Genomic DNA, 15,698 nt, shown 5'->3' with positions numbered 1-15,698 from the left:
GTTGCCGAATCTCTAGACAAGGCTCTTGAGTTATTTGCCTCCAAGAAGGTTGAGTCTACTTTGAATTTAGACTTGAACCGGAACCCCTCCCCGTTGGTTGCTAGCACTCCCCCACCCATGAACCAAGATCAAATGAGTGAACCTCAATTCACGCAAGAAGATTGGCCAACATTGAGCCCGACTCCAAACAACCAAAATGAAGGTTTTGAAGAGGAGAATGATGAGTACGAGGAGGATGACAATGAAGTTGATCTCCATGACAACCATGTGGGTGATCTCGACCAATATCATGTGCAAGAGACAATGGACCAATCCATCCCTTTTTCCCGTGCATATGCATCGGACTCGGATGATGATGGTCCTGATGAAGAAGTTGATGAGGAGGGGTTCACACCGAAGGAGGCCTAATCCTTGGGTGCTGCACTGTATAGTGTGGCGCCCTTCCCTTGGGCGTTGCACACTGACTTAGCAATTTTTGGGGTGCAAAACCAACTGGAACGCTCCTAGTGCTCTCTGGAATGATTCTGTTGCTCTCTGGACTGCCATGTCCAGGTGTGCAGCGCCGAAGACCAAGGCGCTGCACTGTGTAGTGTGGCGCCTTGGCCTTCGGCGCTGCACCCCTGGACATTTATTAGGCTGCACCAACTCCCTCCCACCCATCCCCACCCCACACACCCCACCCTCCACACAAACCCGAAGCTCAGTGCCTCCCCTCTGCCCTCCTCTCTCCCCCTCTCAAATCCTTCTCAGATCCGGAGTATTTGACCGTGGATTTCGAAGCCAACCCCTCCCTTAAGGTAATCTCCTCCGATCCCCTCGTTTTCATCCATAGGAATTGTCACATTTGCTCAAATCTTGCTAGTTTGGGGGAAACCCTAGTTATTGATAGGATTTGGAAATTTGTGTTTCTTTGCTAATTTGGTATGGTTAGGTTTTCATAGTATGCTAGGGTTAGGGTTATGTGTGTTTGATGTTGGTGTTAGGGTTATGTTGGTGTTAGGGTTGTGGTTATTGTTAAGTGGGGGTTAGGGTTGACCAATAATTCTCGGTTTTGTAGGCATGGCTTCATCCGGTTCCATGACGAGGCCACCGTGTGCTAACCAAGAAGACATGCCGAACAAGTGGGAGGACGCATCTTTGGACAAGGTGAAGGAGAAAGATGTCAACATCCCGCCTTGTTGGTGTGGAGATGTTTGCAAGGTGAAGGTGTCCACCGACCGAAAGAAAGCATGGACGGAAGGGCGGAGATATTTTGTATGCCCGAACTATGCTTATGATCGTGCACTTCCAACTAACGCCTATGACCAACCACCGGTAAGATCGAGAAGTAAAATGTTACTCTCAAATGTGTGTCAACACTAACAACAAATTTTTATGCAGTCACCGCCTCCTCTATGCAAGTACTTCACGTGGATAGATCTTGAAGTGCCAGAAGATGTTGAAAAGGACCAATACGCAGATTGTCTTAGGCGGCAACGACGGTTCGAAGAATCGTTTCGAAGAGGCTTGGAGGAAGAGCATCGTCAGAAGGAGAGGATGGAGCGGAAGAAACGAGAGGAGGAGAGGGCACGCCAAGCAAAACTTGCTCGTGAGGAGGAGAGGGCAAGAAAGCTTGCAAAGGCTCGCGAGGCGCAAGAGGAGGACTTGGCACGTGACAAGAAGGGGAAATGGCCTCGCTCTACTCAGTAGGGACTTTGCTTCGGTGCACTCGTCGTCAACTATTTTCTAATGAATGTGTCATGAAGTTGTGAGGTGCGGGGTCTGATGGTGAGGTGCGGGGTCTGATGGTGTACCAGACCTAGAGGCAGATGGTTCATCATATTCAGGATCACGACAACCGAGAAGGTTCGATAACCGCCTTAACTTCTTGGCCTGACGCTGTAACATGAACAAGTGTGTAAGATATCAAACTTCGCAACATAGACTGGCTCTCATAGTGAATGCGATATGTACCTTGAGGAATGCTCGTAGTGAACCATCATCATTGCCAGTTCCAACCGGTGTCTTCTCCAGAATAGACTGGCTCTCATCAGCTGCTTTCTTGATCTCGGTGCGCTGCGGATGAGAAAAAATGAATGCGTTAGCCATTCAAACATGTGTAATACGGTCAACAGGAAAGTAAAGAGGGGAACACTTCACCACATAGTTAATCACCGGAACAGCAGGGACTCCTTGCCCTAGCCTGACATCTCTGTTGTACTTCCCCTTTGCTAGATCCTCAAAGTTTACGGGTTCTTCAAGAATATCCTCATTATATGCCGGCGGGCATATCTCAACTCGAGTAGTTCCAATAAACCATCGTACGTAGTTATCAAAAGCAAGTGAGTTGTGCTCACGAAGCGGGGCGCGTGCAGTGCTACGAGCTTGCTCCACACAAAGCTGGAAGCAGGTAACATACGCAGAATGATGCTTGGCCCAGTCCTTTATCTTCCGTTGCCTTCTCCTGTCCAACCTGCGTGGTATAAAACCAAACATTAGCACAATCAAAAGGAGTCCCGATGATTATACAATACGCACACATGCTCTCTTACCTATGAAGTGCTTTATCCGTGTCCACCCAATCCGGCGGGTGAGGCTGGAAAAGACCAAACTGACGATACACGCGATGCGGCAAATGAAACTCAACCGCCCAGTTGCATATCAGTGGGCACCGCATAAGCCAGAGATCCTTATCCCGCAAGCACATCGGGTTGAGGCGGAACTCCGCGGTGTACCCCAAGCTCTCACCCGCGCCATATAGCTGCCATTCCACCTATGAAACAGGGCAACAATGCAAATTTGATAACTATTTTTCAAGCAAGCATGAGAAAGGACTAAAGTAATGACCTCCTTACCTGCTCAGGCGTAATCGTGTCCAACTCGGCAATGTACTTTTGGTACATGAGATTGACATTGTTCGTCATCTCGGAAACGATATCCCACTTGTAAGCCCATGTGGGGCGCCATAATTCGTCATGTTCATCTGCATACCAAGGATCAAACCTGACGCTCTTCGGGCGTCCAACAGGCAGACGCTCCCAGCTCCATACAGAAAGTAGAAGCAGATTACCACCAATGCCTGCACTAGGTGTGATCCTGCAACACGCATCATCCAGCTACATATGAAAAAAAACAATGTTAACTTGACAGCAAGCTTGCATTGCTAATGAATAAATGAGTTGATCACAAAACAGACCAACTACCTGTCGGTACAAGTAGGCAAGAGTCGCTGAACCCCAGCTCCATTTGCTATCGAAGACGGTCAACGCCTTCAGCCACATCCATGGAGCGTTCTTGCCAGTGGAGTCAGGAAACAAAGTCCTCGACACAATGTACCACATATACACACGAGCATGTGTCTGGATCACATCATCAGTTGCATCCGGAGGGCACGTCGCAAAGTTATTTTGAATCCACGTGAAAGCAGCTCCGGCTGCCTTCCTTTCCCTCTTCTTCTTCTCTTCTCCCTCCTCTACATCATCCTCAGCCTCGGTAGGAGCCATACCGATAAGAGCAATCATCTGCTCGCGCCACCCATCAGAATCGGTGCTCATACATAAAGGCCTCCCGTCGATAGCAAGACCGGTGACCAACGAGACATCCTCGAGCTTCACGGTCATCTCCCCGGTCCGAAGATGGAAACTATGGGTCTCTGGCCTCCACCGATCAACAAGAGCGGACATCAGTGGAGCGTTCAGATTCGGCGTGGACCGGCTGACCAACAGAATCCACGGGAGTAGTCCTGGCTGCTTGATGTACGGTGTGTACCGCTCATCGTAAGGCATGGCAGGACCAGAGACCCCGTGATACCGAATCTTCAGAGGTTCAAGCTTCTGCAAAAAACAAGTAATGACAAATCTTAGGGCATGTAAATTTCAACTAAAGGCAAATTTGCAAAATATTTAGATTACTCATTATTACCTTATCCTTCTCGCGCATCATGTAGGCCCGGTGTTGCACGTCGTAGACATCGTCCAGAAGCCAAACCATCCTTACAATTTCAAACAATAAACATATAAAAGTTCATCTTCATCTCAAATATCGGTATACACTAAACATATAACATGTGTTCAACTACAAGAATCTCAACATCTCCTTCTCACACAATGAATATGTCATATGTGTTCAAATAAACTAAACATCTAATATTTCAAATAAACTCAACATCTAATATTTGAAATAAACTGAACATCTAATATATATCTAAACAAACTTCTCATACATGTCTACAAAAATCAACATCTCATAGTTATCTATAAAAATAGGCATCTCATATATATCAAAAAAACTAAACAATCTAGGGTTTCAACAACAAGAATCATATATTGTGAACTAATAAATAACACTACGATACTACCAATATGAATACACATCCTAAATCGAGCAAACCAAACAAATCAAGGGTTCCATCAAATCATGGACAAATCTCTAGAATGGCAACAAATTTACGGAGCAAAAGAAAGAGAAGGGAAGAGTTTACCTAGTAGGATGGATTGGGGATCGAATCCACGGATCAAATCTTCAGATCTGAGAGGGATGTGGGGGGATTAGATGGGGGCGCCGCCGCCGCCGCTGCTCTCTGTCCAGAGAGCGGAGAGACGAAGAACTGCCTGGTCGGGCTGGGGCGGCCGCGCTTAAGTCACTGTGCAGCGCCCAAGGGCTAGGCGCTGCACGTCAAAGTGTGGCGCCTAGCTCTTAGGTGCTGCACAGGTGCGTGTGGGGCCGCAACTGGACTAGGGCTGCCATGCTGACAGGATGTGCGACGCCTAAGGGAGAGGCGCTGCACAGTAGGATGCGGCGCCCAGCTGTCGGGCGCCACACCGAAGGGTCAGCAAAGTGAAATTTTTTCGTAAACAGGTCAGTTTGTGATTTGATTTCTGCCTCAGGTCAAATCTGTGATTTCTGCCGCACGGGAGCAAGATGCACGGACAAATGGGCCGGGCAAGGCCAAAATTAAACTAGCCAAGACAGAGAAAGGTAATGTACTGTGGCGAACCATTCATGTAGCTTTTTAACATTACTCTGCCCGTCTCGGTTACATATTTATTTGGGGCTTGGTTAACTCGGAGGATGAAGTAGAGATACCAGATGTCTAGTCTAAGTGCTTGACAATAGCTAGGGTTCATACCAACAAAGGGTTTAGTCTGATTTCACTTCATTCTGATACGAGGAATGCGTGGAACCCTACGAGGGAAGTCTGTTGGCGTCTCATCAAACCAAATATGTTCACGATTCAGTTTGGATGCCTAGGTGACTGGAACAAGGACATGGACCTGGGGCCGTGGTTGTTCACAACCAGGAAGTAATCATAGATGATGGGTTTGAGAATCCATGATTGGGGAACCTGAACAAGATTGCGCTCTGGCCACATGTGTTGAAACTACCAAATAATTATCTTGATGATAAGGTTGTTAGAGTGATCATGTGCAGGAACATGAGTGAGAGCCAAGAAGTTCAGTTAGCGCTACCGGCAGAAACGCTGGTGCTATTGTTCAGGTTTGAATTAAATTGGATATGAATAGAAAATATTTGTACCCATCACTAAAGGTGGGGGAGGGAGAAGGTGTGGTATCGGGTGAAATATGAGAAGATCCCTATTTTTTGTGGCAACTACGGTTTGATTGGTCATTGGCATAAAGAGTGTGGCACGAGAGATCATGATATAGCCAAACATGAATGCGGTGATTTCATGCTTGTTCATGAAGGAAGAAGTCAAGGTAGTGTCTGATGATCTGGCTGAGGCAGCACTAGAGGAAGGGGTGGGGCACATTTTGGCAGAAGATTTGGGAGAGCATTCAATCCTGATGTCCGTGACAGAGGTAACACGGATGAGCTCAACATAAGAACATTTGTATAAGAGAGCTGGCGCTGGAAGGCTACCCTCAGCCTAACGAAAGCGTACTACTATGTTGGAGGACAACTTCTGCTATGAAGTTGTTGGCATTGAACTCTAATATTTCATATGTCTGTATACTAATTTTGTACACATCTAATATATAACTCTACCCAGTTCCCACATCTAGATAAACGATTGATCTTAAAAAATGCCCTAAACCAGAAATATAGAAATGAACTACAACACCGAAAATGATAAAATAAAACCACCCAACTGGTTCTCCACTATAGGATTTCCTATTCTCCACGGTCCACATTCCACCAGAATGTTCGAGACATCTACCTAACTTCCAAATTGGTTTCATGATGAAAATACAATTGGTCTATAAGAAGTTTCAGATGGGAAGGTATAGGAAATATGTGCAAACATAAAAAAGAAAACTCGCCCACCTTGGGGCTCGAACCCAAGACCACAAGATTGATGGTGTGTATGGTTCACTACATAGGCAAACCTGCTTGGACCAAGCAGCGATCTCGGGCGTCCATTTGGAACCTCTGTGGCTGGGATTGCTTGGGCCAGACAAGGTTGCCCATGGAGTGAACCAAACACATCCTAACAGCCTTGCGCTCTACCAACTGAGGTAGACGGGCCATGTGTAATAATTTACAATCTATCTATTATATAATGAAACACAGAGCCTAACAAGTGAGGTAGATGGGTAATGTGCACTAATTTACAAACTATCTTCCCCTCAAAAAAAAAACTAATTTGGAAAGAGACCCGCTTGACTTGTGTGGTGGTCGCGTGGCTGTTCGGGCCAAGGCGTCCACATGGTTCCAACTGCTCATTTAAAAATGTTCAAACCCGTTTGCTTGGCCCATCTTACAATTGCATTATATAGTACTCCCTCGGTCCTTGTCTCAAAAATAATAACTCCCTCCGTCCATTATATAAGATGCTATTACAACCAACTAGCAAAGTACCCAACTCAATACACGGACTAGAACGTTAGAACATTTATAATAAGAACACACTATTTCTTTTGTGTAAAGAAAAATTAAGACCAAAGTGTTGTCCATATAAATGTTCAGACAGAATAAATATGGTACTACAAAATGGATAGAATGAAACATCAGGATGATAACTTACTCTATAATACATTGAACCATGGTGACACATATACGCATACATCATCACATCAGATCTCACCCTCCTTAATCCCATGTGACCCATTTAAAGCACCCAAGAACAATTTGGAATTTATATCTCAGCTAAGTGCATGCATGTAGTGAATAGTGAGTACTGACTGCCAGAGCCAAACAAAAAGCGCAAACACTCACCTGATGTGATAGGGCTGCAAGATCGGCCACTGGCTTCCAAAGGACACGGGGTAGGAGAGATTACCGCCATAATTGATGTGAATTGAGATTGAGTACCAAAGAAAGAGATTGATTACCATATTGAAATCGATTGTTTTATCAAACATGGATCCGAAGAAAACCCGGTCGAGAGAGGGATAGCAAACCGAGAGGGACGGACAACGGAAGAAGGAGCCTTAGGTTCTTTTAGATAGTATATTAGAGATAGAGATTGCAAACCCTTGCTGAGCTAGGGTACATGCACCTTCATAAGGAACAATTGATGTTACAGTACACAACCAAAGCAAAGAGGGGGGGGGGGGATGGAGACATGGGGAGTACTTCGCCGAAGGCCGCCACATCACCGAGCGCCGGAATCGGTGTGCCACTCCTAGGCAACGCGGGCGAGGGGTGGTTCTCTACAGAAGGAAGCATGGCGGGTGAGAGCTCCCAGTTCAATACCGAAGGCAGTAGCCAACTTCCCGACGTGTTGTGCCTAGTTTGCATTTTCTTTTTACTTCTTCAAATGCTAGTTTGCATTTTTTTTTACTTCTTCAACTGCAACGCTAAAAAAATGCGGCAGTTTCCTTTTTTGGATTTCTTTTTTCGGTTTTGTTTCAGCCTGTTTTTTTTTCTTTCTATTTATTTTTTCATGTTTTTTCTTGTTAAATAAATTCATGACCTTTTTTTTGAAATAATTAAATTATCTTAAATTTGTGAACATTTTTCAAATCTCGCTAACTTTTTTAAAGTCCATGATTGTTTTTCAAATTTATGAAAAAAATTCAAAATCGATTAACTCTTTCAATATTAGATGAATTTTTTACAAATTTGTGATTTTTTAAAAATTGATGAATATTTTTAAAATTTTGTGAACTTTTTTTCAAAATTGATGAATGATGAAAGTTTTGCAAATTTTTGATGTTTTTTCTTCAAAATCGATGAACTTTTTTTCTATTTTGTGAACTTCGTTTCAAATTCGATGAACCTTTTTTCAAAATCTATGAACTTTATCCAAACTCATGAACTTTTTAAAGTTTGTGATCATTTTGATTTGTCGAACTATTTTTTGCGAATTTTTCCAGGTTTTTTTTGTCTTTTTGAAAGCAAATGGTTGACCGGTCAAATGCGATCGAGCGACCAGGGAAATTGGTCAACTGCGAACGAACGAGACCGCACATTTTTTTTCCTCGTGAAGGAACGATAGAGTGCGGGCCTTAGTATTGAGATTTTCAATGGTATTATGTTGATCTTAGTTTGCATTAATGGTTGGAATGCGCTCACTAGTCTCGCAGATGTAAACAAGACCCGTCCTTATAAAGGAAAGTACATGGACCCAAACTAATTTGAAGGGACTCGAGAGAGAGTGAGAGCAATGACAATGAGGATGGGTTGTCAATGGGAAACATATGGGAACACATCACATGCCACAATCTACATGGGTCTAGAAACAGCTCAACACCACGGATTCCCGAGCAGAGGAGGAGACAGTAGCAATGCAGCATAATATTGAGATGTGTGCAAGTATCCTTTAGAGGAGCGTTGTTGCTCACGAATGTTAGCTCGGTTGGATAGAGATAGGGAGTGTGGTGGAAGGGTGGAAGGGGACAGAGGACATGTGCGTCGGCCACCCGCAATCTACTCACCAATGGCCGAGATGTGGACCAAAATTTATTATACCATGAGGGGGAAATTCTCTTTCACGCATCAGGAGGCTCGTCGAGTATTTAGTGAGAAGTGAGAGCAAATCCTCAGTTTTCCCCTAATTTTCCTTAATATAAAATATAATATATGCAAAGCAGGGAGCCTTCACACAAGTTATCTCAGGATAGTATTGTAGTTGACTAGGACAATCCTAGTGCATAGAAGCTCCCACACGAGATGGGGTCTGGTGAGAGATTATAGGAACACAGTCTTACCCTTGCGAAGTGCAAGCCTGGAATGACATTTTCAAACTCGTGGAGAAAGAATGCAACATGGATGCATTTGGAAACAAAATCTAGAAGACTATGGAAGATTTCCACTAGAGCACATCGTCGGGCGATGGAAGTACTAGAAAACATATATGCCAATAGAATGAAACGAAACAAGACTAAAACCTCTGGTCCAAGATGACATGATGGAAGGCTCCTATTGATACCATCCATCCTACAATGAATGCTAACTACTAGTTTTGCCCTAGCTAGCATGGGAGCGCTGCCAAACCCAGCACAATGCCTTAGTGTCACACAAACCTCTGTTTTATCAAATACAGAAAGCATTGAATTAAAAAACCATGATGTTCAGATTTTATATTTTCGATGTTAATTGACGTAGAGATAAGATTTACCACTTCGTAGGGATCAAAAAGGAAAACAAAGGCTATAAAGAAGAAAGATAGCAAGGCTCTTCTGTCAATCAAAACAGAGATGGCATGGAACCTGCTTCCAGACCCGCCCTAGTGCCATGGTGCCACACGGGCTTCTCGATTTTACTCATATGCAGAGATATAACATTGAATTGAAGCACCTTAGTATCAAGATTTTTTATCATGCTAGATGGTATGTCGATTTCAGTTTGGAATTATTTGACATAGGGATAAGATTTAGAACAACCTAGGAGGGATCAAAGGGGAAAACATAGGCTACAAAGAAGAAAGACACATTAGGCTATTCTGCAACTGCAATAGGAATGGCATGTCATTTGCAACCTTGGAGGCTATCTACAACTCCGAAGGGCAGGAGGTGGTGATTCGAGCATTTCACTCCTTCCACAAATTCCAGAAGGTGTATGAGGCATACTGGTTCCAAACGCGCTCTCTCTGAAAAGCATGGCAAAGTGTTGAGTGCAGAGTCTAGGGTGAGCCTAGAGAATGGAGCAGGGCATGAGAATGACCGACACTTATAAAGGGCACTTGAGGCTTAGGTAGGATTGGTACTCAATGAATTGGTCACAAAATTAATGGATGGATAGGTAACGTGCTCACCAACTTTCCTCGGCCTAAGCATGACCGGCACTTATAAAGGACCAGGTGCTCCTCTCTGTAGTCTATATGTGGCCTCTAACTATGTTATCAAGATGGTACTAGCAGCCAAACAAACACGAGTGGGGTCAAGGTTCCCAAGCGAGAGAGCAGTGACAACTATCAATGGGTTGGATTGACGCAATCCGTTATGAAATACGAATGGGAGGCATATGAAAACTTATCATCTGAAAAGTTCACATCGGTGGTCGGAGAATTCCAGGAGCATCTATTTCCAAGAAAGGAAGGCAGCGGCATCACTGATCGGCTCGCGCATGGGCAAAGGGTGGAAGATGGCAGTATAGCTCAGCCAAAGCCCTCCATAGGGAGATAGCCACGTGCAGCAGATCGGAAGGTGGACAAAAAAATCCGCTCTGTAAAAACTGAATAAAACCTGTTTTTTCCTCTATCCCCCCTCGATTGCAACCCATGTTCACCGGACAAAGTCCTAGCGCATTCCGATTCGAGACCTAGACTTACAATATGCGAGCAAATAGGGGGAACAGGAACTTGGGGAGTGTACCTCGCCGCAGCCCACCCTGTAACTGGCACATACATGAGCAGGCAAGGCAACCAGCACAATCTACAACTCTCTCTTTCTTCTCACAACAATAAAACGTACTCCCTCCGTTCCTAAATATAAGTCTTTGTAGATATTCCACTATGGACTACATACGGAGCAAAGTGAGTGAATCTACACTCTAAATGCATCTATATACATCCGTATGTGGTTTATAGTATGTGGTTTATAGTGGAATCTCTATAAAGACTTATATTTAGGAACGGAGGAAGTAAAACTTAGTAATGCATATGAATCAGATTTGACCAAGAAAAGCAAAGGTACACTACTAGGGAAAAGCCTAGCAGCAGTGCGGGTTTTGGGCCTATTAGCAGCGCGGGGGCCGGCGCTACTAATAAGGCGCTACAGCTAACGTATAGCAGTAGCGCGTGTGCCACCCGCACTACTACTACGTCCTTTAGTAGTAGCGTGGGTAAAAACCCACGCTACTACTACCAGCGCGGGTTTTTTTTGAATTTTTTCGAAAAAATATTTCAATTTTGTTTCCTAATTTTCAAATTTCTGAATTATTTTAATCTCAAATCTCTAATCACCCCTCATCGCTGCTCAATTTAATCTCTAATCACCCCTCATCATTCCAAATCATCTAACTTCCCGGACGGTCACCCATCCTCTAACTACTCCAGCCTGAGCACGCTTAACTTCCGGGTTCTATTCTCCCTCGTTTCCAAGTCTGCACTTGTTGTTTTCCTAACAATAGTAAGATGTCAATCCTATTAACCTCAAGAATTTAGCTTGAGCATGAAGTCACACATTTCACTATTTGAGTTTGAAACTATTGTTCTAAAAAATTAGTAACACTAATATTTCTTGAATAATTAGTTTGACCACAGTTTGGCCATAGTTTGACCAGATTTGACCAAAATTCAAAAAAACTAGAATAATTATTTAGTAACACTAATATTCTAGAATAATTAGTTTGATCATTGTTTGACCACAATTTGACCACACAGTTTGAAATTTTTTCGATTTTTTCCACTCTAGATCTTAAAAGCCCCGTAACTTTTTGTCTGTTAGGTTTTTGAGGATTTTGAAAATGTTTAACGGGGTTCCCCCGTTAAATTTGGATGAACCCGCGCTACTACTATGACATGTCCCGGGGGGCACGGTAGAGACCGCTTAGTAGTAGCGAGGGTTAAAAACCTGCGCTGCTGCTATCAACTTAGTAGTAGCGAGGTTTAAAAACCCGCGCTACTGGTAAGTAGCAGTAGCGAGGGTTTTTAACCCTCGCTACTAGTAACTTTTTGTGTATAGGCTTTTCCCTAGTAGTGGTATCTCCAAGAATTTGCACCAAAGAGACCAAGGGTTTTTGCCCACAACAAATTTTGGTCAACTATAGGAAAAAAACATTGGCAAGAAAAATGAATTGACAAAAGAGTAATGATACATCAAAAAGTTGAGAACCCAGCAAACAAAACCCAATTGTTCATCGACTGAGCTTCGCCACAGCCACCATCCTCCAGCTCCGTCATAAGCATAAACAGGCCGATCTTATTTTCATGTCGTCATTAACTTGTTTCGATCCATGTGGCAAAACAAACTCAAAAGCTGTCTCAAAATTTCACAAGGGCTGTAGTTAGTTAACAAAACACAAAAGCTAGCTAGAATGACATATTGTCTGGAACACAGAATGACATCCGTTTGTAGCAAAATTTGGCACAGCCAATTCAGATTTTCCCACAAGAGCAAGCAGTTTGCTGATCGTCACATGTTTAAACGCCTCCAAAACCTATATCTCCAAAAAAAAGGTGGCATTCATCCAAAACAACATGCTCCAAAATACTTTCAGCTTTCAACAGAGACATAGAGCCTCCAAGTACGCAACTGCAACATTCAAGACGACATGACCAAAAGACAGCATTGACCCAATCCCCCTATTATCAGGACACAACCCCACCTTCCAGCACCTAGTTAGTCAACTCCATGATGGCGCTCACGATGTCGCCATCCGCAGCCTTGAGCGCCTCCACAGCCCTGGATCTCGACACGGAGGCCTGCATCATCACGAGCTCGACGTCCTTCCTGTCAACGCCCGTCTCGTCGACCTCCTCGTCATCTTGGACTGCTGCCACAGACGGCTCACCCTTCGAACTGACCCTGCTCGGGCCCGGTGCCTTGAACTGCTCTGCCGCTTGTGTCTGCAGCTCAGTGTTTAGGTCCTCGAACTTGATCTCCCCGATAATGACATAGGTTTCTGAGTGCGAGCTCTTGAAGACATCTGGCTTGGAGAGGACAAACGTAACCTGCAATTGTGTTGGAGAAGGAGAACTTAAGAAAATATGATAACCGCGAGCATATAATTATGCTTCAGGGAACAATGTCGTGAAGTGGTTAAGATGCTCACGGTCTTGCTCTTTTTGATAGTTACACGGTTCACACCAGTAATGACCTTCATGCCAAGCTTCTCCATGGCTTTCCTGCTCTTCTTCTCACTCCTTGTCTGCCTAGATCTTCCACTAGCATCACCTCCTAGTCCCAGAAAGCACAGACGAATGATGTCAGATTTTCAAAATTTGGAAAAGCCCAGAATTCTACAACTGGACATAGTTCACTTTGTGGATTATTATCTATAATCGCTGAAAATGGGAAGTGTAACATTCATACAACACTTAAACTTTTCTAAAGCAAGATTGAACAGAAACTGTGACTGCAACCAAGTCTTGTTCGTATCCATTGTCGATTTTGGAATTTTGAACATCTTAGTTTTGCTACTTAGGGTATGGTACAAATGATTAGCTATTCCTATAATGGAAATTCCAGCATCAGTTCATACTAAATGCATTGAAATGATCCACCTACCAAAATTATACTTGCAAAAGCAAGATTTTACATTCAGGATTTGTTCCTATCCAACTAAATGCTATAGCTGAACATTCATGTATATGTTAATGCAAGTTAAAATTGATACAAGGTGCCACCTCAGTACATACATGAATATTATATACAAATGGGAGGAAGTACTCAAGAAACTATAAATTGTGTAAATAAGCAGTGCTGAATAATCCAGTAATAAGTGAATATGATACGGTTCCAAAGAATTGAAATGTAAACCACAAAGGCATAGCGATGGTACGGAAAGAACAGAATATTAGAGAGTACAAACCAGTCAGTGTCTAATCTTCAAATAAAAAACAGGCCAAAGTGAACCAAAATAGGTAAATATGGAGTTTTCTATCATTGCGGAACAAATCAGATACAATTTCTTAATTATGGAAATGCCAAAATTTAGCCCAATTGAAACAAAATAATCCATAAGCAACATTTAATTTAAAATTCGGGTACGGGCAATAACTTCATATGTTTAAATTTATGATAGAACTTAGAAGGCAGCATTACAATAAGAAATAGGCTTATCTGCAACTAAGTGTCTACTTGAACTGAATTGAAGGAACTACAGAACCTCCACATACCCTCAACATCATTGTCATCCATTTCATCCACATCATCATCATCGTATTCATCGTCGTCATCATCATCCTCAAGGATAGGCTCATCTTCCTGATAGTATGCATTTCAGATATCATATTACTTGATCATCATAAGTAGTAAACACTAAACAGCACTGCCTCAGAATAGGGGATATGCAGAGGAGGGGAAACAGAGTTAGCCATATGCAGAAACGAAAAAAGGTCACTTTACCGACAGTATTATCTTTCCAGCATGAAAATGTCTGCATATACTAAGTAGCATCAGCGCAAGATAAAAGGAAATGACATTTCTCCAAAAGCAAAAAAAAGGAAGAGTTTATACATTAGAAGGAACTACTCTCTGCTTTGACAACAGAAGGTATGCTCACACATTTATATTATATTGTCGGAACAGGAAATATGCCATAAAGCATATAAGCATACACACAGGATACTTAGGCTACTAATCGACTTCCAAAGCTATTTACAAAAAAGCAAGGCCTGATTTCCACTGTAGAAATCATCAAAGGTGGATGATTTATCTATGCTCGCTTAAAATTATTTTCAGATTTGCATCCATAAGACAAAGCAGTAGCATTTCAGTTAGCAACACTAGAGATCGCTCTGAAAGTGGACCACAAACTGTACATAATTAGGACAATTGGCAAACAAATGAAGAAGTACAACGCATGTGACAGCAAAGTTATGACCAGAAAGATCAAAGGTTGTTCCTGAAAATTAAACTCCTAGCTGGACAAGTGAGCATGGATCCCGTACATGCTACCACACCCTCAGGTGGGGGATTCATGGAGGCCTGGGTTGGCCTGACCCGCTGCCCTTCATCGTGAAAACTGGGAGGATACAAACACGCGAGTGCCATCAGGTTGGCCACCCAGAGAGAGCTCTGCGACCTAAGCGACATGGACAGACGAGATCTAGCGCTACCACAGACCACACCACCACCTCAGCGGAACACGCCGATCCAGCGGCCGAACGAGCAAGAAAGGCGAAGATTTTATTCTTATTATCTTTGAAATGTGAGGCAAAGATTTTTCAGTCTGACACGGCACCGAATCGGAGAGGGGGGAGGGGTCGGAATGGAGGATCACCTCGATGTTCTGCTCCTCGAGCTGGGCGCGGAGCAGCTCGGCGACCGTCATGGTGGCGCGCCGGAAAAAGCTTGTCTGAGGGGAAAGTAAAACCCTAGGGAGCGGGAGAGGAGAGGGCCAAGGGAGAGGGAAGGGAGACTGCGACGGCAGGAAGAAGGGAAGAGACCACTCGTGCCCTCTCTCTCTGGAGGGTGTAAACTGGGCCTAGACCGTGCAATTCGGGCCGGTTCGCCCCATGGTTCGATGCCCGTTTTCTTGGCCAAACCTGGCAATCTAGCAATAGTGCGTACCTCTTTTAGATTTTCTCAAAAAAAAAACGTACCTCGTTTAGTGGGTGTAAACTAGTGTCATGGTTGTTTCTCAAAAAAATTTATAGTTTCATGGTTTGAACTTCTAAATTTGGCTCTCCTAGCTAAACAGGCGTGGCA

At 43.6% G+C, this 15,698-nt stretch overlaps 1 protein-coding gene across 1 annotated transcript; it reads right to left on the bottom strand.

Moving 5' to 3' along the window:
* Positions 1-12,434: 12,434 nt before the first annotated feature.
* Positions 12,435-15,403, bottom strand: LOC123066517 (nascent polypeptide-associated complex subunit alpha-like protein 1). Its single transcript, XM_044489578.1, has 4 exons — positions 15,271-15,403; positions 14,165-14,252; positions 13,099-13,223; positions 12,435-12,997 (listed from the first exon to the last, which is right to left on the bottom strand). Exons 1-4 carry the CDS (start codon positions 15,319-15,321, stop codon positions 12,662-12,664), a joined length of 600 nt encoding a protein of 199 aa, XP_044345513.1. The 5' UTR covers positions 15,322-15,403; the 3' UTR covers positions 12,435-12,661.
* Between the last annotated feature and the right edge of the window lie 295 nt (positions 15,404-15,698).

The sequence above is a fragment of the Triticum aestivum genome, chromosome 3B (assembly GCF_018294505.1).
Source record: "Triticum aestivum cultivar Chinese Spring chromosome 3B, IWGSC CS RefSeq v2.1, whole genome shotgun sequence".
NCBI lineage: Eukaryota > Viridiplantae > Streptophyta > Magnoliopsida > Poales > Poaceae > Triticum > Triticum aestivum.
The sequence above is the reverse complement of the archived record's forward strand: the minus strand, read 5'-3'. Positions and strand labels throughout refer to the sequence as shown.